The 23,498-nt window shown below is 37.1% G+C and overlaps 1 protein-coding gene across 2 annotated transcripts; it reads right to left on the reverse strand.

Moving 5' to 3' along the window:
• Window positions 1-11: 11 nt before the first annotated feature.
• On the reverse strand, window positions 12-23,114 carry LOC117996387 (NADPH oxidase 4-like). Of its 2 annotated transcripts, XM_034984444.2 has the most exons (12): window positions 22,807-23,114; window positions 14,971-15,066; window positions 14,098-14,296; window positions 11,082-11,179; window positions 7,583-7,761; window positions 6,891-7,005; window positions 4,924-5,019; window positions 2,807-2,947; window positions 2,559-2,665; window positions 1,977-2,099; window positions 886-1,368; window positions 12-191 (listed from the first exon to the last, which is right to left on the reverse strand). In XM_034984444.2, the coding sequence occupies exons 1-12, from the start codon at window positions 22,858-22,860 to the stop codon at window positions 65-67; spliced, it is 1,818 nt and encodes a 605-aa protein (XP_034840335.1). In that variant the 5' UTR covers window positions 22,861-23,114; the 3' UTR covers window positions 12-64. The 2 variants fall into 2 exon arrangements, with proteins under 2 accessions (XP_034840335.1, XP_069365527.1); XM_069509426.1 differs by lacking the exon at window positions 1,977-2,099.
• Window positions 23,115-23,498: the final 384 nt, after the last annotated feature.

The raw sequence follows: 23,498 nt of genomic DNA on the forward strand, positions 1-23,498 counted from the left end.
ATTAAAAATCGTTTGAAATACATGGTATTTAATCAGTCCATTAGTAAATTCAACATATTATAATTCATGAAAAACCTTCGTGAATGAACGTGAAGCGGGTTTTTGTTAATCTCGCAGAATAATATTTACACTTGCTTCTTAACATTTCTACTAGTTTCTTTGGTCCACAGCAATAAAGATTTAGATGCTCCCTGAAATTAAATCATTTTATAATTGAATTATCCAATTAATAAAATAAATCAATATGTTTTGGTCATACTTAAAGCTATGTTATTCTTGTCTTTTCCTTTTTCTTCTTTACATAAAATAAGATATAATTTCATCGGCGGATTATTACGAATTTGGGTAAATTTTTGTGGGTTTGATATTGATATCATTTTGGATATTTCTCCAACCAAGCGCTATAAATTATCGTGCGTCTAAATAATTTCATTCATCGTTAATTTTATTGCTGACTAGCTGACACGCCCCGGCTTCGCTCGGGTGGAGTTTAGAAAATTGAGGGGGAGGTTGAACTAATTTTTTCTCTTCGTAAGAACCATCCTCGTACTTCAAGGAATATTATAAAAAAAGAATTAGCGAAATCGGTTCAGCGGTTCTCGAGATTTGCGATGACCAACACATTTAGTGATTCATTTTTATATTATAGATGTTATTAAGATTTTAGTTCATATTTCATTGTCCTTCACTAAAAAACTATTCATTTTAAGTAATAACCGGAAGTCTTTCATTTTTTCTAATACTCATTACTCTGTAATATAAAAAGTATGAAATATTTCGGACCAATTTTTATTTGATTTTAATATGCCCCAATTCATATTAATTTAAGTATTTTTCATACATTATATTATCAAATAGAGAAATAAATAAATTCATTTAACTTACTCTGGATATAAATGTATCCAATATCCAAAAACTCGGTCCCAATGTGGTCTGCCTCTCTTCACTCTGCATCCGATCAACGGATATTTCTTAGCTATATCACATTTATCGTGAGCATTATCACTTTTTAAAATATTATTTTCACTTAAAACACAGCCGTTTCTTTTTAAATGTGGCGTTAGAAGTGTTGTTTTTTCATCATTGTCATTTCTTTCACTTCTATCTATCACATGACTAAGAGTTCCTTTTTCATCTACTACAATATGAGTTATGGCACGGGCTTTATTGTTACATTTATTTTCATTTTTGGTATCAATTTCATTTGTATTAGTCACGTAAAGTTCTAGATGTAGCCTATCTGGTCGGTTGGCGTTTCTCAATTGCATTATAGTGTCATTAGCTAGCTTTGCAATCCATATTAGTTCCGATTCATGTCTCACAATCCATATCAAATGGATTCTTCCTGGCAGCCTGCTTCTGGGATTCCTGAAAATAAAAAGAATTTAATAATAACTTTTACACTCTTTCTCCCTCCTACTAAGGATGTAACATATGAACTTATTTTCTTTGGATGTAGCCTGTACTAATAAATCTCCTCATCAACATAAAATGTTTATTTTACTATCGAGGGTGATCCTAGGGAAGCTAGTAGACTTTGAGTTAACATTTCTAGTAAATAATATTTTCACTGCAAGAGGAGTAGGTTATTATTAATCTGTCTTCATAATACTATGAATAATGTTGTAAAGCCGTGGGCAGGCCACGTCTGCCGCAGAACTGATGGCCAATGGGGCAGACGTGTTCTGGAGTGGAGACCGCGTATCAGCAAGCGCAGTGTGGGACGACCTCCAACTCGCTGAACAGACGATCTTAAGAAGATAGCGGGAAGTGGGTGGGTGAGGAAGGCGGAGGATCGTGTGTGGTGGCGTGCTCTTGGGAAGGCCTATGTCCAGCAGTGGACGCAAACACGCTGATTGATGATGTAAAATTCTTAGGCTCTGACCGTCAAGACTTGAAAAACTTTACGCGAATTCCTGTGAAATGTTTTTGATCAAAACGAACACTCAAGAAAAGCTCTAACAAAAGATACTAACATAAGTATGTCTCTAAGTACAGAAACAAACGGAGTGATCCCAACGCCGGCCGCGACACATATCGCAACTTTGTTTGAGCACACTCCTTCCATTGGACTCGAAAATGGTCCATCTATAAGAATGCTGAAACATATTAATTAATAATATATTAGTTCATTAGTAAAGGAATCAGTTGCAATGAATTTGAAATCAAGATAGAAATTGAAACTGAAGCAAACTCGGAAGTCTCCACGAAATTAGAGTCATTTTTCCTAGTTCTAGATTGCGTGTCTGGAGCGAGACCAATAATTAATCTATGGTGTATGCCTAGAAATGCTTTAGAACTTTGTGAAAGTCGCTTCTAAATCAGTCAAATACATTTTACGTAGACGTACACAACAAAACTATACACCCATAGTTACAGAAATGATGACCTACAATATCTCTAGCATCCAAAGTAACGTAATTCCAACTGTAATGCTATGTAAATACATCTGTGACTACAATGACGCTTACTGGTGTGCGGCAATAAGCTCAAGCTCCTTTGCTGCATCTTCTACTATTGTTGCTGATATTTCGTTTATTATTTTGAAATTTACTCACATAAGGTTATTAGGTCCTCTTTCGTTTGTTAATTTTTCTAAAGACTCCGTCCAGTCGCCCTTTACTTTTATCCAAATAACAAATACTCTTTGGGTTTGTGTAGGAATCTGGAATAAATTATTTACATTTAAGAACTGCTTCTGTCTTAAATAATTAATATAAGGGTTAGTATTTTAAGTATTTTATGTTTTAAATGTGGTGCCTTCGTGCACCAGAGAGCACCTTAACAGCTTAACATAATAAGTTACCTCAACCGCAGTAAAAGGATGCCATTCTAGCACGGAGACGTCTAAGCACTGCATCAGGACGTATTGTCCTTTCCGACAGGAGAACTGCTCGTGTGGACAGCTTAGCGTCAGGCTTATTGTGCGTCCGGCCATGTGACTCACCTAAATAAAATCATTTAGGTAAATCTAGGTTACTTTTTTAAAATTAAACTTATTTAGGCGCGACTCGAGAATATCTCCAATATTTTTTTGGGCGGAAGTAACGTTCATAATTTATTTTTTAATCTCTAGCAAATTGTTATATTTAGACTTTAATCCATTATGTGTCAAGTTTCATTACTCCAGGGATGGGCGATAGAATTGCGACGCAGTGTTTCACTAATGCAGTTCTATCGATTGTGTTGTTTTTGTTTACACATATTATTTTACTGATTATTAATTATTATAGTGGTTTTGTAAATTAATTGATTGTGTACCAAGTGATTAATAAACAAATTATAATTCTAATTCTAATTCTAATAATGTCTAACGGCGATTACGCACTGCCGAGTTCTATCCGTCATCTGTGAGAATACCAGCGATTATCTACGATATGTCATAAGCTCCCATAGAAATAAAAAGGAACGTATTTTCACGGACTCGGATCGAATGAGTGCGTAACCGCTGTGAGGAATGCGGAAAATGGCCGCCAAACAGAACAGCTGTAAATCGTCGACTCGTTTAGAAAAAAATTATATACTTCAACCTGGCATAATAAAGGTTATACGGTTAATTTTTTTGAAGCAAAAGGGCAGTGTGCTCTACATCGAATCGAAATTTCTTTTCTAGAAATCTTTATAGCTTTTTTAGTTTACAAAACGGATTTTTCAAAAATATATATAGAATCTGCTCTTTACAACGAATAAGTATTTTTTTAAATAAAACTGAACTTTTAGCAACTTTTAGAAAATTGCGTAGGTAATTGCATAAACTCTGGGTACGGCAAACTTGGTGAAAATGATTTCATGCTAAAGTACAAAATTTTTGTAATCCTCCTTCAAGTTTTTACAAATAGGTAGGTACGACAACTTGTCGTGACAAGTCAATAACTACAACGCTTTAGTTTTAAAAACAAATCTAAGTAGTTTTTTTACATTCTATCTAATTCTGCATACAGTCATTAAGTGGTGATCCCACAGGACACGCAGAATTACAAACTTCCGTGGGAGTAATGTGGGCAGTCAGGGTCCAGTAGTTAAGCATACAGACTCCCCTATACCTTAACTAACATGGGAGTACTTTTGATTTTTCATTCGTCACAATAAAAGGGTGTTATTTTGGGAGCGTCAGAGACTCAGAAGCGAAAACTTAGGTACTGTTAATAGAGGAAAATGATGTATGGAGTCATGGTGTCGATTTTAAAGAAAACAAAAACTCCACTAAACACATTAAAAAAACCAGCCAAGTGCGAGTCAGACTCGCGCACTGAGGGTTCCGTATTACAATCGTATTTTATGGACATTTTACACGATAAATCAGAAACTATTATGCCTAAAAATAAATAAAAATCTGTTTTAGAATGCACAAGTAAAGCCCCTTCATATGATACACTTGGTGTATTAATGTTACTTACTTTGAAAGTGGAAAATAGCAATATTTGTTCATGAACACATTTTAATTTTTTTTCTTGTGATGAACCACAAATTCACGGTTTTTAGATTTTTTGCCCTCATGTCTACTATAAGACCTACCTATCTGCCAAATTTAATGATTCTAGGTCAACGGGAAGTACCCTGAAGGTTTCTTGGCAGACAGACGGACAGACAACGAAGTGATCCTATAAGGGTTCCGTTTTTCCTTTTAAGGTACGGAACCCTAAAAATAATAAATTTTCCTGTTTATTTTAGTGACAATCCAAAATTATTAAAATTTATGTAATAACATAGCTTAACTCTTTTGTTGCGGACAGTACAAAGAACATATTATAACGAGCTTAGGCGAAGTTTAATCGGTTAGTGAACCTAATAATACAGTATGCTCTGTGCACACACCGTAATTTGATTATATTTCAACTTACGGATTAATTATCTACCCATTGTGCAACTTTTATTTAAAAGGAAATATCCCTTATTTACCCTCGAATCGAAAACCATACTTACATTTAATATCTGAACTCTTGCGAGATTCCGCGAAAATATCCTCCACAACAAATCCAGGAAAAAACAGATCAGAGGTAATGCCATCCACAGCCAAGTCTGAAATTAGATTTAAAAAGCATAAAAATAATCAAAAAAGCGTTCTGGGCACCCTGCCTCGTTGCGGTGGTTTAGATGACATTTTCTATCTGTAATTTTTATGTTTAATTGTTTAGATTCGTTTTATATCAAAATAAACTATGTTCTTTCATTAAAAATTCAAAAGCAAAAAAAAAAACATCTCTCGGAAGTTTTAAAGTAACGTTTCTGACACGAAACGCTAAGGTGTGGAACGCTCTTCCGGTGTCCGTGTTTCATGCCAAGTGTAACTTGAATACCTTCAAGGCAAGAGTGAATAGGCATCTTCTAGGCAAGCGCGCTCCAACCTAGACCTATCACAACACCTACAATATCACTAAGGGCTGATAAATTTTCTGTAATACTTAGATTGCGACATGTTATTTAGACGCACTTTAGAAAATCAGGACAGCTAGGTAAATAGTTTGAAAATCTGACTAAACATTTCTGCAAGTTTTTTTCATGGAAGAACTAAGTAAAAGATGGAATTGAATAGAGGAAAACCGTAAACAAAGTCAATACGAATACCCACAAATATTTGTAGCACCGAAGGAAATAGCTAAGGTCTATTAACAAAAATCTGTGTCCGCCAAAGTCTGACGCCAACGAAAATAGTCATGGTTTGGCATGTCCACTATTAGCGATTATAAAGTCTTTAATATTTTAGTTATGTTTCTGGTTATAAGTATAGGTTTCGTCAGCTAACAAGCCAGACTAGTTACTTATAATGGAAATCACTCACGATAGTTTAAACGCTAACATGTTTCTGGTTCCTTCTTAATAACTTTCAAAATAAATAGCTTTTTATATGTAAATCGAATTATACTTATTTCAAGGTCGAATCAGATTCATTGAGGAATTCAAAGAGGACAGAGACCCATAAACTCTTTTATTAATGCTCGACACAATTGCTTAATGAAATGTATGGCGACATAAACGTGTAGGTATGATGATTATGTGATTTGTATGAATGCGCTTTTAACTGCCGGTCATCGTAAAACTCGGAACCCGAAAGGGCGTTTGTGCACTCATCCGTATTCGGTTCGTATCCGTGATTCTTCGAAGTGGCCGTCATACAAATACGTACTCATTCGATTCGTATTTTTACGGATTCCGTTATTGCACGGATGAGTGCACAAACGCCCGAAGGGTGAAGAGTTTAACAGACTTGTTTGGATGTGTGTTCATCCGTCCCCATTATATTGTTATTTCTTAAAAGACTTGAAAATCGAAATTAGATTTTAAAAGATAAAACTATACTTCAATTACTATGCCATCATCACATTTGACGACCTCCCTGGCGCAGTGGTGAGCGCTGTGGTCTTAATAGTGGGAGGTCCCGGGTTAGATTCCTGGCAGGGGTTTGGAATTTTATAATTTCTAAATTTCTGGTCTGGTGTGGTGGGAGGCTTCGGCCGTGGCTAGTTACCACCCTACCGGCAAGGCCTTGCCGCCAAGCGATTTAGCGTTCCGGTACGATGCCGTGTAGAAACCAAAGGGGTATGGGTTTAATAAAAACTGCCATACCCCTTCCAGGTTAGCCCGCTATCATCTTAGACTGCATCATCACTTACCACCAGGTGAGATTGCAGTCAAGGGCTAACTTGTATCTGAATTTAAAAAAAAAAAACTTAATTCCATGAAAAGTAATTAGGGGAATTCCAACTAAAAGTACCCAAGTATACCTACTCTGCAAATATATCCGCTCCAGCTATGGTTGGATAGAATTTTTTAAACTCTTTTATAATGGAAGTCTGCGTTATTCATAGAACTTAGGTATATTATTGTGTAAGATTTCATGTTTTAGTTTTTGGACTAAAAGCAGTAATAAAAATGTTGGACTTTTAACTTACCATCGACTTGATTGGGGCAAATGTTGGCTTGTATAGTGATGAAACATTTATATGGGTGTTCATACTACTATTAATACTGATGTTTTCGTCGAAAACTTCTTCCTTCAAAATGCCACTGAAAAATAAATTGTTGCGAATTTGCAATTAACTTTTTCTACTGTTTTTTAAACATGTACCTATAAAAAAAAATTGTGCTCCTGAAAAAAGCAAATATTGCAATTGAAGATTATGTAAATGATAAATAAGCATGGATTTGACCTGTAGCTAGTCCAGCAATGTGAGGGACTTCAATTACTTTTATACATGGCATAATATTGTATAAAAAATCAAATCTTTGAAAAGAGCAACTGCAGAGATTCTTGCTGGTTCTTCTCGATAGGAAAGGCATTCCGATCCAGTGGTAGATGCATTTGACAATTAAAAATTACTTGTAAAAGTTGAATTGAATAAAAAAAAATTGATTTTAAATACAAAATATCCTAACCTTTATTTTGTTGATGGAGTACACTCATATACGAATATGTTTTAGTTATTTATGCCAAAAATAATATTTTGTACTATACAAAAAATTACTGTGCTTCTCAAAGTTTCGCCAATTTAGGCAGAAACCATTTAAGCACTTTTCTAAAGATTGATAACTAATTTAGTTCGACAACAAAAAAATATTCTCGTATGTTAAAACAACTCCTTACCTCAAAGGATGTATCATCAGCAACACCATGAAAGGTAGATACAGCTGATGGGTATACCAGAACGCGTTATACACCCTGCGTCTCACAAATCTGCTCGACGTTACACCCATGCTTAGCACGATAATTAGCATCGATGTGCCCGTCACGCCTGCTATGCTCATCAGTAGGAGTAATGGGCTCTGAAACAAATGATATAGCCAGGCGTTACTTGGCGATAGTTTGAGGGTGTAAAGTACTGGCTACTGAATGCAAAAAATTGTAAAAAAAACTACTCGCAACCTTCCCCTTACGTACTATGAAGCCCTGATGACTGAAACCAGACTTTATTATTACTGAACAGTCTGTCATAGTCGGTATGCATATTGTAGAGGCACAAAATAGCGGTCTAAGAGCCAGCGCGTGCCAGACCTTCCTTATTTTATAAAATCTGAAAGCTTCTCTGCGTATTGTCTCCAACACTGGGAGGAACGTTTGTTTGGATCATGGTGGCTTTGGGAGATAACAGGTAATAAAGGTGTAAAAAATGTTACGTCAAAGTATAAAGCCTAATTTTTTTATACTTTCTTCGGAAAAGTATTATAAATCACGTCATGCATCGCCAGACACTTAGTATGTCCTTAGTAACCTTTGAAGTTTATTAAATTATTAACGTGTCTGGCAATGCATGACGTGATTTCTAATAATACTCCGAAGAAAATATTAAAAAATAGACTTTATACGTACTTTGATGTAAGATTTTTTACACCTTTATTACCTGTTATCTCCCAAAGCCACCATGATCCTAACAAACATCCAAACAAACGATCCTCCCAGTGTTGGGGACAACACGCAGAGAAACTTTCAGCTTTTATAAAATAAGAAAGGTCTGGCAACGCGCTGGCTCTCTCTCTATAGGCAAAGTTTACACTACTTTAAATTATGAATGATGCAGAATAATTCTGTAACATTCAGCAGAAAAGGTGAGGGTGCTAGACACGCTGTGCCCTAACGAGTGTATATTATGACACGAGGGCGTCCTGCAGGCTCTTATATAAATTAATGAAGCACACAGGTGCAGCCGCGTGAATACTCTCATACATACCTACATAAATCCTTAATGTAACCCAAGTTAAAAAAATATAAAGCCTCAACAACTGAACTCATTTCAACGAGTTTCAATTTCACAAAGTTAGCCTACACTCTCTGCGTCGTATTCCTCATTGCTAAGGGTTTGTGACCCTGCAGCATCACGTTTAAGGAGTTGGATTGGGATAAGATTAAGGAGTTGGATCCAGCATTTTTACGGGGCCATCTCACAAACTTTCTTTAGTGAGTACAAAAAAAAACAAATTGGTTCAAAAATTTCGTAGAAATCGGTGTAGGTACGGACGGACATTAAATACCTATATCCACACAATTTAATCTTCGGAATCTAACGAACTCCCCGACAAAAGCTATTTAAAATCAATAATAGTTTTAATTAGTTTTAGTTAGTTAGTCTACCAATCCGCACATGGCCAGCGTGGTAGACTATGGCACTTAGACTATGGTACTTATGACTAAAACCCTTCTCACTCTGAGAGGAGACCTGCGTGCTCTGTAGTGAGCCGGCGATGGTTTGATCATGATGATGATAAATAGTTTTAAAAGCCCCTGAATTATTATACGTCATCGCGTGAATTATGTGCTCATAAATTTTACATAAACGATCCATATTCGAAGCTTATCACCGCATCCCAGCGATCTGATTATTGGCACGAGCGATTCAATTGTATTTTATATGTTTGTTTGTTGTTTTGTCCTTTAACTACGCCGCAACAGAACAATGGATGGGATTGACCTGATTTCTTGCATGCATATAGTTGAAGACCTGGAGAGCGACATTGGCTACTTTTTAACCCGGAATATCAAAGAGTTCCAACGTAATTTTTGAAAGTCTAAATGCACGCGGATGATGTCGCGGGCATCAGCTAGTCAATAATAGTTTTAAAAGCCCCTGAATCACTATACATCATCGCGTGAATCATGTGCTCATAAATTTTACATAAACGACCCATATTCACGGCTTATCAACGTATCCCAGCGAGCGGATAACTGCCTCGAGTGATTTAATTGCATTTTGTATTACAGGCACCCATTAAAGTGTTTTAATTCAATTATTCTTAATGCATTTACGTATTTATTCATAAAAGCTCTTTTTAATGGGCATTTATATTTATTTCTTGGTTCTCTTTAAATACTAGTAGGTAGCTTAGAGTATCTATCTATATTTTTAGGGTTCCGTACCTCAAAAGGAAAAACGGAACCCTTATAGGATCACTTTGTTGTCTGTCTGTCTGTCTGTCGGTCAAGGAACCTACAGGGTACTTCCCGTTGACCTAGAATCATGAAATTTGGCAGGTAGGTAGATCTTATAGCTGACATTTGGGGAAAAATCTGAAAACCGTGAATTTAGGGTTAGATCACACGAAAAAAAATTAATTGTGGTCATGAACTAATAATTAGTATTTTCAACTTTCGAAGTGAGTGACTATATCAAGTGGGGTTTATGAAAGTTCTTCACCTGTACATTCTAAAACAGATTTTTATTTATTTTTATGCATCATAGATTTTGAATTATCGTGCAAAATGTCGAAAAAATACTACTGTAGTACGGAAGCCTCATTGCGCGAGCCTGACTCACACTTGGCCGGTTTTTTTTAATAAATCTGTAACTGGACGATTTCTGTACATTAAATATTCATATTAAATATTTTGAAAATTTTAAACGGAGGAAACATTATTATCGATAATATAGACCCCAAAACAGCTTTTTTTTATCTGTCTGCGAAAACTACTGAACGGATTTAAAAATGTATTTTTCTTTCACGGAGTGACAAAGCCGGGCTACCCAAGGATCGTTACAACCAGCTGACTCAGGCACACTACACTGGGTCTAGTGTTTGTACATGCCCTTGACTTTTCGCTTGCATTAATTTCGCAACCCTATGGCGTTTTTGATGAAAGATCAGTGAGCATTTTGTACGTCTGGGTACGTACCCACCCACCGAAAGTAATTGAATATTAAATGACCAGAATTGAAAAAGCCTTAAAGTTGTCTGCGTTGTCACCTAGGCTCTTAAAGCCTCCCTCTTTCACTCTCAAAACCATTTATTTAAAAGGAGGTACTTGTTTATTTAATAAATAATATGTTGTTAAGATAAGACAAACAACAACAAACAAGACCCTGGGGCCATGGAGTCTTAGGGCTAAAACAAATACGAGACATTTCACCGCGATTGATAGCATCTGGTGACAGAAGGGCTGGCTCATTTTTTGCGCAACGGATCAGCCTAGCTGTCCAACGCGGAAATGCAGCCAGTATTCTTGGCACCATTCCACACAGGCATGATTTGTATAGTAATTAGATAATACCTACTAGCTTTAAGTTCTATTGTATTATTTTCATTTAAAAAAAAACTTTAATGTTTATGGGTGCCCAGTTAAATTTATATTAATATATTTAAGGATGGAATCTTACCTGGTTCTTATAACTCGCCATATTAATTTCCTCCCGTTCCTCGTCGTAGCTCCGCGAGAAATTCCACAGGTTCACGAAATGCGACACGGAATGTACGACTGCAACAAAATTACCAACTTAAAACTGTTGAAATGCTACGCCGTAGCCCGTAGCTATTAAAAGAAAATCTATTTTTCCAACTTTATAAAAATGGTTCAAAATCGTTTACATTTTGTAGCATTTTTGGTGTATTGTAATTTGTAGTGTCCATGCTGTAGTACCTACCGATCAGTGGCGTGCTGGTCATATAGGCATAAATGCACTGCTTACCCCAGTTATAATAGCTCAATGCATATTTTTCATTATGACCTGCCAGTAAACAGTAGGGCGATTGTCTAAAACCTGCATCAATCAATTACAATCTCAATTGTTCTGATTGGCTGAATTTGTGCCATCTTGTTGCAACAATGCATTGTAGCCAATAGTGAGCGAGCATTAACCAATCAGAGATGATTGCGATCGTGACATTGTAGCTGTCAAACAACCGCGGTAGGGCCACTGGTTCTCACCTAAGTAATGCCTACCCTGGCTTCAAACCCTGTGCACGCCACTGCTACCGATTTATATAAATTATCATTGATAGATAGAACCTAGGACACATCATCATTATCATCACGATCATCAACCGATAGACGTCCACTGCTGGACATAGGTCTCTTGTAGGGACTTCCACACGCCACGGTCTTGCGCCGTCTGAATCCAGCGGCTCCCTGCGACTCGTCTGATGTCGTCCATCCACCTAGTGGGGGGTCTTCCAACATTGCGTCTTCCGGCGCGAGGTCGCCATTCCAGCACCTTGGGACCCCAACGTCTATCGGTTTTACGAACTATGTGTCCTGCCCGTTGCCACTTCATCTTCGCCACCCAACATACAATAATTAAACATCACATAGATATTTTGAGTTTTCTAACGCAACACAGATAAGTACCTACCTAGTGTACCTACCATCAAAATTGTGAAAATAAGTCACAAGTCAAGCTAAATAATTGTTGACCGAAATGCATTAAAAGCCTAAAATTAGTTTCAGTAGCAATTTAAAAAAATGCACTTTGATTTATATGTTTTTTGAACTGTAACTTTTATATGCTTGAGACATGCAACATGCAAACCCAACAGCATTGATCGAAATCAAATCCTTTTAGTTGTAACCATCGAGTACGTACTAGTAATTAACACTGCCTACATAGTACCTACCTTATCTAGGCTAACTATTTTATGTCTACAAAATTGATTTACGTTTTAAATTAACAGATACCTACCTAGCATGTAAGTTTTCAATAAATATATAGGGTTAAAGCAGCGTTGGAAGAACAACTGTGGACGATTTCAAGAGTCACTGAGAAACCACCGCTGGACATTTATGAGCGCAAGATCACACCTATATACAAGTATGGAGACCCTTGGGAGAAACCTTCACCTAGCAGCGGATGTCTATTGATATAAGAACAATGACGAATAACGATAAATTAAAAAACTATAGGTATAGTATATGTAATATAATTTGGTATATAAAGTATAGTGTGTAATAGGGTTGTGGCGGTTGCCACAATATAAACTAGATGGCGCTGTTCAATCGATGACGTAGTCCCGAACAAATGTACCACCGACAGTACTCGCACTAACAGAGTGTTCGGCAATCTGGACTATATATAGAAGTTTCAAGATACAACCGTCGGCCCAGCTGGCGCTATCGAGCACAACCAACCGCTCGGTGGGAGCGGTCTCTCTTTCCCCTTTGGTACGGTCGAGCCTGCACACCGCTCCCGTACAGGGTAATATGTAGGTAATAAACGTGTCCATATTTATGCATAACTAGATGATGCCCGCGACTTCGTCCTCGTGGATGTAGTATTTTTAAAAATACCGTGGGAACTGTTTGATTTTCCGGGATAAAAAGTAGCATATGTCCTTCCCAGGGATGCAAGCTATATCTGTACCAAATTTCGACAAAATCGGTTGAACGGATGGCCCGTGAAAGGTTAGCAGACAGACAGACAGACAGACACACTTTTGCACTTATAATATTAAGTATGGAAGTTTTTGATATATAGTGCAAAATGTCGGAAAAATATGATTGTAGTACGGAACCCTCGATGCGTGAGTCTGACTCGCACTTGGCCGGTTTTAATACTCTTCAGCCGGTTTTATATATTTTGTATAGGTAGTGCGTCACTTTGTTTTAGAAAAAACTTCAATAATTCTAACATCCATTCTAAGGAGTCCTCACACCCATTCTAAGGAGTTTTCTTACAAAACAAGAAGCACAAGCCTCTCTTCACGCGTTGATCTTTAACGCACTGAAGTCGCGGCTCAGAACGGTGTCGCGTCATTAACCTCGTCTGAAGGCCCCTGAAGAACTTAATGGTGCAGCGAGAGCCGTTTAGAAGCTAAGCTCTTTGAGCGACGTGCTAGATGCTGCTAATTTACACTTCACCCCAAAAGCACCGAACGTAAGAACTTGAAGAATGAGTATTTAAGAATTTACTACCTACTAGAACGCACATGAATAATTCACTAATGTTTAAGATACGGTTAATAAACTAAAACTCCACTATTTGCGTAGGACCACTAAAAATGCTCTATCAACACATTAATTTACTTAAATAAATACTATGATAAACTGTTAAAAATAAATTAAGAAATAAACTTATTTTTTGAAGTCCATTTGTCTCCTTTTGCTTACAATAATGTTACATTGTGTAAAAAATTCTCTGATCAAGACGACCCCATCCGATTTCTGACTAACAGCGATCACGCAATCATCCGATCCAACTTCATAACCAGCTACCATATAAATAACAAAAAAAGAACGTATTTTCACGGACTCGGATCGGATGAGTGCGTAACCACCGTTATTGTGCTAATTTAGTAGGGCGGCTCCAGAGACGCACTATTGTATAAGTACGCGACAGGTCGAGATGGCAATCGGGGAAGTAACGCCACGCACACCTAATTTACTTAAGGTCTTAAACTAACCTGCAAACATAACTAGCGTGATAGCAACGGTCATATGGAAGCTTTTCGCTCTCTCCAGCCAGAAGAAGAATAGTCCTGGACACAGTTTAGACATGGCTCGATAAAGCACTTGGTTTAGCTTCTTACATAATGGCACCAGGACTAATGCACAGCATAAGTTCAGAACGGTCGCTGTACCTCGCGACACGCAGAGACCTAGCTGTAAAAAAAATCAAAACCAAAAGGTCAAGACCTAGTCCAAAAACTTGAAATGAGAAAACGTAGATTTTTGCAATGCAAAAACCTTCGGAGTTGCTCTCCGCAAAATTTGTTCGGAATAACCATCTACTTAGTCATTATCTATCTCGTATTACTTTTTCTATTGAACCGAGCGTCAATTTACCGGTTACCTATTGTTAATGCTAATTAGGTAATTCACGACACAGGCTACCTAGTGTGGGTACCATCAGACAATGTTAAAATTGACAAAATTAATTTTGGTAAATAAACATTTTTCATTTTGTTTTCTCATACATTGTACCTAATTACAATTCCCGTGGGAACTCTTTGATTTTCTGGGATAAAAAGTACACTACATTCGTCTCAGGGATGCAAGCTATCTATGTATCAAATAGATGATGCCCATGACTTCTTTGGCGTGAATTTAGTTTTTTTTTTAAATCCCATGGAAACTCTTTGATTTTCCGGGACAAAAGTGCATCTGTGTCCTTCCCGAGATGCAAGCTATATTTGTAGTAAATTTCGTTAAAATCGGTTGAACGGATGGGCCGTAAAAATCTAGCAGATAGACAGACAGACACACTTTCGCATTTAAGTATGGATTTTAAAAAAACGGATTGATTTTAAAAAAACAATTTTACTTCAGTTACTCACCCCTAACATGCGCCTCAAGTAATAGAATTGGCGACCATTTAAATAAAATATAAAAGATTTGTAAAAAAGATACAAAACTAATGAGATCCATGATATCTGAAACAAGGAAAAATTATTTACTTAATTAGTGACCAGCTACAAAGTTGGATGTCATCATCATCATCATCATCACAAGCCATTGCCGGCCCACTACTCATCACGAGTCTTCTCTCAGAATGAAATGAGTTTAGGTCATAGTTCACCACGCCTGACCAAGTGTGGATTGACAGACTTCCAAGCATGTAGATGTCTGGTTTCGAATTCGAACCGCGGACCATCGAATAGGATGTGTCTTGCAACGTATTAACACAGAGAAGCATTTAGCTTCTCACTGTGACACTGTGACAGCGCCAAAAAATAAATGCTAAAAATTAAAATTAAATTAAAATTAAATTAAAAATTAAAACCAATGTTTGCCAAACCTAAGTATTAGGACAAGCTATTAAGAAGATAATTTTTATTTTAGAAAGGAGGAAAATAATTTATTTTTAGGTGAATAACTCTATGATTTCTCATATTTTATTATAAACTCTACATCAACTCAATATCCTTACGATTTGGTGTACGACGAATCACATTTGCCGCATATGCAATATGCATAGGTATATGATTTAATTTAACGCTGACTCGTTGAAGTGAACTATGTCCAGAGTATTTATATTTAGCGCACACAAGGTTATTTTGTTAGGATATTACATTGTACACCGATAGGTACATCGTGAAACAGTTTGACTTGTGAGTTGTGACTCAGATTCCAGGAATCAACTAACTCACTACAATTTGCTGGTAAACTTCAAATATACAGGTTTTTATTGTTAACAGTAAACAAAATGCATATTTTGGCAAATTCAAATCTTGACATCGGAAAATACCTACTTGTAAAATGCTTATTGCTTACCTGGGTATTACTAAATTGATACATTTATATCCTGTAATACCAAAAAATATCCGAAATGCTTTAACGGTGAAGGAAAACATCGTGAGGAAATCTGCATGCCTGAGAGTTCTCCATAATGAAAGGTGTGTGCAATGGCCAGCGTGGTAGACTATGGCCGAAACCCTTCTCACTCTGTGCGGAGGCCCGTACTCTGCAGTGAGCCGGCCGCGGCAAATGGGTTGATCATGATGATGATGATCCGAAATTCTAAATAATTTGTACCTATTGTAATTTGGTATGATGCCAACCAGCACGGTAAAAGTATGGAAATACGTAGGAAGAAGTTAGTTAAGGCAGGCATGTAATTAAAAACGACTGTAGGTAAATTGTAAACAATACCTACGAAGACGGATGATTTTTGTAAATAGACCAGAATAATTAATTATTTTTAGTTATCTAATAGGTAGATACATAGTCGCTACGATATTTATAAACATTTTACGAATTCTAAAAAATAAATTGTAAACCTAAACACAGTCAGATTATTTTCGCACTAGCTACTGGAAGCAGACTAGTTGAAATGAGAATGTTACAAGAAATACCTAGGTGTTATAAGTAATAAACAGAAGCCGATCTAAAAATTATTTTAGACTACGTTATTACTATATAGTAAACAGAGTTTGTACGATTTTAAACAAAATCTTCTTCGTCATTAGCACGTTTCCAAGGTAAAATTATTCTTAAATCTTAACCATTTTTACAAGCTAAGTTTCTAGGTATGAGTAAAAAGATTTAATTTACTTACTAAATATTATAAAGAGATAAAGTTTGTAAGTTTGGATGTAGGGACGAGGGAGTAATTACCGGATCTACTTAATGATTTGATTCTGAAATTCTTTCATTGGTAGGATCTCTGTAAATTACGCCAACGAAACTTTCAAAAGTTCCAAGTTTTTCTACATTATTTTATTAGCTATTTAAACGTACAACAAAATTTGGTTACTGTAGCCAAAAATTCTCAAGTAGATACGTGACACGGACTAGTTTCTTACTTTTCACAGAGAAAGGGATTCATTAACATTCCTAGCCTCAAAAAGGACATGTCATATGAATCCTAGAAACGACACGACATGCGTCGGAAATGTAAACTGGCACAGCTTGACACTTCACAGCAGACGCTATTCAACTCCTGTGCGTACCGACTGTCTATACACCGTCTCTACACAACGCCTTTGACAACCCATCTCTATTGAAACAAGCTATCTCTATTGAACGCGATTGAACAGAGCCGATGACAGCGCGGAGATGGTCCCGCATTAATGTATGGATTGCATTATGGTTTTCTTTATTCCTATACAAGTTATCTGACTTGGTGGTGAGCGATGATGCAGTCTAAGAATATGGAAGTGGGATAACCTGAAAGGGATATAGCAGTTTTTATTAAACCCATTACCCCTTTGGTTTCTACATGGCATCCGGAACACTAAATAGCTTGGTGACACGGCTTTGCCGGCGGGGTGGTTACTTGCCACGGCGGAAGCCTCCCACAGACCAGACAAGTGGAAATTCAGAAGTCTCATTTCATCTCATCTCCTCTCATCTCATCTTTTTTTTTTTTTTTTTAATAGATATAGCGAGCAAGCGAGCAGGCGGGTCACCTGATGTGAAGTGATTACCGCCGCCCATGAACATTTGCAGCACCAGAGGAGCCGCCGATGCGTTGCCGGCCTTTTAGGAATTTGTTGGTCCGCCCCTTGAATAACCCGATCTCCTCTCATCTCATCTCATCTCATCTCATTTTATTTCATTTCATTGAAATTAATTTAATTTATTAAATTTCGGTAGGTACACCAACAGCTAGTTCACAATGCGCTTATTAAATAAATAATACATATCTAGTCTTTTTATACCTCCTGCCGGTAATCGAGCCCAGGACCTCCCCACTGATAAGACCACAGCGCTCACCACTGCGCCAGGGAAGCTTTGACAACCCATCTCTATTGAACGCGATTGAACAGAGCCGATGACAGCGCGGAGATGGTCCCGCATTAATGTATTGATGTCGAACGCATTATCGGAGTCTCATTTGCATGTGATTGTGATGAGCTCATGACAGCTTCCGTGGCTGTAATCTGTTACGCTCGATCGAATTAGGTGTGTCTCGCTGAATGCATCAATAGGGTCTTGGACTGTAGTAATAAAATGATGTGATTCTTTTGTATAGCGGTAGTTTATGGAGCTAGAATTCATTATTAAACAGAATAATTTTAAAAAATGATGATTTTTATTTATTTTTAAGAAGAGCGTCACGCTTTACGGACGTCATTAATCGCTTTCCGTACAGCGTGACGTTAATAATTAATTATTTAAACAAGATTTTTTAAATTATTTCATTAATAATGAATTTTAGCCCCATAAACTACCGCTGTACAAAAATCACGTCATTTTATTACTACAGTCCAAGACTCTATTTAAATAGAGCCTCAGTAGCTCAACCCGTATAGGAGTGGACTGAAACCGAAAGGTCGACGGTTCAAACCCCGCCCGTTGCACTATTGTCATACCTACTCCTAGCACAAGCCTGACGCATAATTGGAGAGAAAAGGGGAATATTAGTCATATAACATGGCTAATATTATTTTTAAAATATATATATATTATGCATCCCATAAGCACAGAGGATAGATGTTATTACCTACTAACCAGAGGTTCGACGAAGTCATCTAAACAGAGCAATCGTGTGGTATGGGAGCGACCCGAGACGGCCCCAGTAACTCCCAGATACGGGAGAGGCATGGCAGAGTCGATGTGATCAACATTTACCACGAGATCAAAGGCGTCGAAGTACCGTGGCTCTCCTTATGTTGTGCCAGACCACCACCTATAGACGCCTAATAGGCGGACACCCCCGATCGCCAAGCTTAGGCAGTTGCAGTTGCTTAGCATAAAAGTCGGCCCACGGTTCGGTACCCTCATTCTGCACATTGTCTTGTTTACGTGATTTTTGTTTGAGTCCACCAATCACAACAAAGCGTTCTCCCCTGTCCCCCGCCAAAATTTTACAATTTTGTTTTCATGCAAAACCTTGTATATTCTCTTAACCTTATATACTCTTGAGGTTGAATTATTTGTGCAATAAGGTAAGTAGGTACTAGGTACCATAGATTAATTGTATGGTAGGTAAGTACTTTGGATTTTTATCTCAGCTCAACTTTGCCCGCGTAAAATTCGTGTCTTATGATCGTCAACCGACAGACGTCCAGTCTTGGGGACTTCCATAGTTCCACACGCCACGGTCTTGTGCCGCCTGAATCCAGCGGTGCCCTGCAACTCGTGTGATATCGTCTGTCCACTTAGTGGGGGGAGGGGGTCTTCCAACACAGCGCTTTCCGGTGTGATGTCGCCATTCTAGCACCTTGGGACCCCAACATTGATCGGTTTTACGAACTATGTACCTTACCCTGTACCCATTGCCACTTCAGCTTCGGAAACAGCTTAGCTACATGTCGGTTACTCTGGTTCTCCTATGGATCTCATTTCTGATTAGTTCACGTAGAGAAATCCAAGCATAACTCTCTCCATCACCCGCGTAGTGACTCTGAGCTTTCATAGGAGGCCCATAGTAAATTCGTGGCTTCTCCAATCGGCCTATTGAATTTTGTGTGATGTCTTGTCAAAATACTAAATAACCTACTTATTCCAATTTTAAAATAGTAGAAAAGTGAACTCTTCTTCGATGATTATTTTCTCCTAAGACTGTAGTTATAGCGCTGCACATGTGTCTGCAGTCAAGCAATAATAACCAAAATTTGCAGAAGCTATGTTAGGTGTAGATAACATTTTCTATTTTACTCCATTTAAGTGAAAACTAGTCCAAAGTTCAAACGCTTTTATGGAATCCCCAAGTTATCTAAGCCACCCTGAAAATGTGCTTTAGGTCAAAACTGTAAACACGCAAGGAAAAGTCTTGCTATGAAAAGGCGTCTTCATTTTTTAATACGGCGACGAGCTCCGTAAATTTGTATGCCTATCCTATAAGCTAATAGATACCTACCGACTCTGTTTTATTTCTTGTATCGAGGCTATATTTAGGATCCCGTACCTCAAAAGGAAAAACGGAACCCTTTTAGGATCACTTTGTTGTCTGTCTGTCTGTCTGTCTGTCCGTCTGTCTGTCTGTCAAGAAACCTACAGGGTACTTCCCGTTGACCTAGAATCATGAAATTTGGCAGGAAGGTGGGTCTTATAGCTGGCATTAGGGGAAAAATCTGAAAACCGTGAATTTAGGGTTAGATCACACGAAAAAAATTAATTTGTGGTCACTAATAATTAGTATTTTAAATTTTCGAAGTAAGATAACTATATCAAGTGGGGTATCATATGAAAGGTGCATTCTAAAATTTTATTTATTTTTATGTATTACAGTTTTTGAGTTATCATGCAAAATGTCGAAAAAATACGACTGAATTACGGAACCCTCGTTGCGCGAGCCTGACTCGCACTTGGCCGGTTTTTTTTTATACCTAGTAACTATCGGGCAATGTACTCGTTAGCTATGAGTTACCTAATAAAAAATGATAACGGAAAATTGTATTGAGATAAACAATTACCTTGCTAATTCATCAACTGGAAACCTTCAGGCTTCAACAAGACCTAAACATATTATATTTACGTACATACCTAAGTACCTATACTTGTATGTCGTAGAGTTACCACAAGTCCGTCTCAACATAATAATATTATCATACTAGCTGATGCCCGCGACTTCGTCCACGTGGATTTAGGATTTTAAAAATCCCGTGGGAACTCTTTGAATTTCCGGGATAAAAAGTAGCTTATGTCACTATCCAGGTTTTTAACTATATCCATTCAAAAAATCACGTCGTGACTGAAGGACCAACCAACAAACAAACACACTTTCGCATTTATAATACGGGTAATATTGTGGGTCATACCTGTTAGAATTTACCTACTTAATAAATATTCTTCGTGAAATGTTCTAAATACAGTAAAACCAGTAGATATTGAATTGCACTGAGTTTAGGCGCGTACCAATTTTTTACCGGAATCAAACCTGTGACTAAAAGCGAAGAAATAAAAATGTATTGTATGCTATATGCTTTGTATTAAGGTTAAGAGCTTTTTACCAAGCTATTATACTGACTGCGATAGATTTGCTGTTACCCGTTGAGGAGTTCCGTCCTCTATTTCCAAAACTGTTCATCAAATCTTCACCAAACTTACATGGTACCAACCTGACAGTACAACCTTTGTAAAGAAAAAATAATTGGAAAATCGGTTCAGATTTCACGAAGTTATGGAGTAAAATCAGTAAAAAATTAGATCCCTTATCCCGAAAAATTCCTAAAAAATTTCGGGATAAAAACTCCCCCATATGTTAACCCAGAGACCCAGAGTATCAGCTACCATTGTACCAAATTTCATTTACTTCTGTTTAGTAGTGTTCGCGTGATAGGCGCACATACAGACTGACAAAAGTTCTAAAAAAAATTGTTTTGGGGATATCGATAATAATGTTTCCTCCGATTAAAAATTTCAATGTACAGACATTAAATATATTTTGAAAATTTTAATCGTTCTGTTACAGTTTTATTATAAGTATAGATATAGAAGATAGATATAGATACAGATAGAAGAAGCTATTACCAACACTCATTCCCACAATATTGACTTCCGAATTTCCTGAGACGGAACGTAGGAGTTGCGAGCCTATTACGGTTTCTAGTTTGCCTATCATATTATGTAAATCCGATTTTTTGTAACTGAGAACGTTTTGTCAATCGTCGTACAAAAATTAAGAGAGTAGGTAAGTAGGTACCTATATTGTGCGGTTTTACTAAAATAAAAAATGCACATAGATACCTACCTATACCTCTTTACTGCCCTTTTAATTTTTCCAAATCTGCCGCTTTATACATTACAGGATTATTTATTAAACTGCGCTACCATCTGACCGAATCGTCACTTGCTATTAGAAGCAATCGCAACCAGGTGTTAAGTTGTCACAAAATAAAAGTATAAGGTGCATCGACATTCGATCGTTAATTTAAAAAAAAACAAAGCCAAATGTCCACGGACATGTATCTTTTGCAATTTCTTGCAGAAGTCAGCTTTGGCAAGTCACTTGCATACTTTCTATAGACATTACATATTTTCTTTCCATAGGCAATTGTGTCAATGTTAATTGAATTACTCACAGCAAGTCAATTACTTTAATTGATTTTTATTTTATTAATATTTAATTATTCGAAATCTGACTTCTGCAAGTTTTATTGCTAGTGAACACTAAGCAAAGATTAACAAAGATTAAATTATGGCTCGCACACTCAAGACATTCCTGCCATGCCTTCTTTTCAAAAAGAGAATGCAACAAGACTGAATAAAACAGTGATTCACTCGCAACCTGCAGCCTGCACAAGTCAAGTGAGTGACTAACTTTATAAATAATTTACCATACGTTGCTAGTTTATTTAGCAAACGCGAATTTTAACTGAAGATATGACGTAATGTATGTATTCAATGCAAAATGATCGCGTGGAGCAAAGTTGACATCACCCGGTGTTTCTTAGAAGTGGAACTTTTAACCAAAGGGCGTGCAAGCGATTTCATGCTGGCCTCTTTTGAAATTATTAACAGGAAAGTTTAACTTAGCGTGTAAATGTTTTACGTAATATGAATAGACCATAAGTTTACCTACGTATTGTATTATTTGCTCTTATCTAAAAAGATACGAGTTTGTAGTGTTATAACTTGGTAGGTGGTCAAAGGCGTATAGGATTGAAATATTTATATATTTGAACTAAGTAGGTACATACCTATACCCCGCCCGGAGGTATCTCATACATATTATATAGTTATTTTATCTGATATTTATTAACAAAATATAAAAAAATACTTACCAAATAAATACGTCTTCTTATAAACACACAAAAATCGCTTAAATATCGTGCCATAATTTTTATACTACAATAAATATGTACCTAACGTAAACTTTTAAAATATGTAGCCGGCAGTTTTAGAAATTGGAAACATTTCAAATTTTCGAACATGATTTTTTTAGCGTTCAAAAAAAATCCCGCTGTTTTTTTTTAAATTAATTTTAATAAGGCTCAGGCTGTGGTGTAAACAGCCTGGACCATTATAACGAGTTATGTGAGCGGGAAGAACGCGTGCGTATGACTGCCGCCGTGCCGCGGCCGAGCACACGGAGAATAGGCTGAGATTTGTTAGGTCATCGCTTTACTCCCTGTGATTATAGTCCACTGTCCAGTTATTCAGTAATCAGTATCAAATATCAATACCCAATTAAATGTTTAACCAGCAATGAAGTTCAGAAGTAGGTAATCAGATTGCGTTAGCGTAGCGTACCTAGCTAGTTAGCTGATTAGGTAGGTACTCAGTTATTATTATTATCTAAATGACTGACTGACCGACTGACTGATCTATCAACGCATAGCTCAAACTACTGGACGGATTGGGCTAGGCATGCTGATAGCTATTATGACGTAGGCATCAACTTAGAAAGTATTTCTGAAAATTCAACCCCTAAGGGGGTGAAATAAGGGTTTGAAATTTGTGTAGACCACGCGGA

This window comes from Maniola hyperantus, chromosome 3 (genome assembly GCF_902806685.2).
Source record: "Maniola hyperantus chromosome 3, iAphHyp1.2, whole genome shotgun sequence".
Lineage (NCBI taxonomy): Eukaryota > Metazoa > Arthropoda > Insecta > Lepidoptera > Nymphalidae > Maniola > Maniola hyperantus.

Excerpts from the sequence above, each read along its gene's own strand:
- LOC117996387 (XM_034984444.2), bottom strand. The coding sequence starts at position 22,860 with ATGGCACGATATTTAAGCGATTTTTGTGTGTTTATAAGAAGACGTATT. Across the intron at positions 15,067-22,806 it reads TAAGAAGACGTATTTATTTG|ATATCATGGATCTCATTAGT; the intron begins GTAAGTATTTTT and ends TCCTTGTTTCAG. Across the intron at positions 11,180-14,097 it reads CACGCTAGTTATGTTTGCAG|TCGTACATTCCGTGTCGCAT; the intron begins GTTAGTTTAAGA and ends ATTTTGTTGCAG.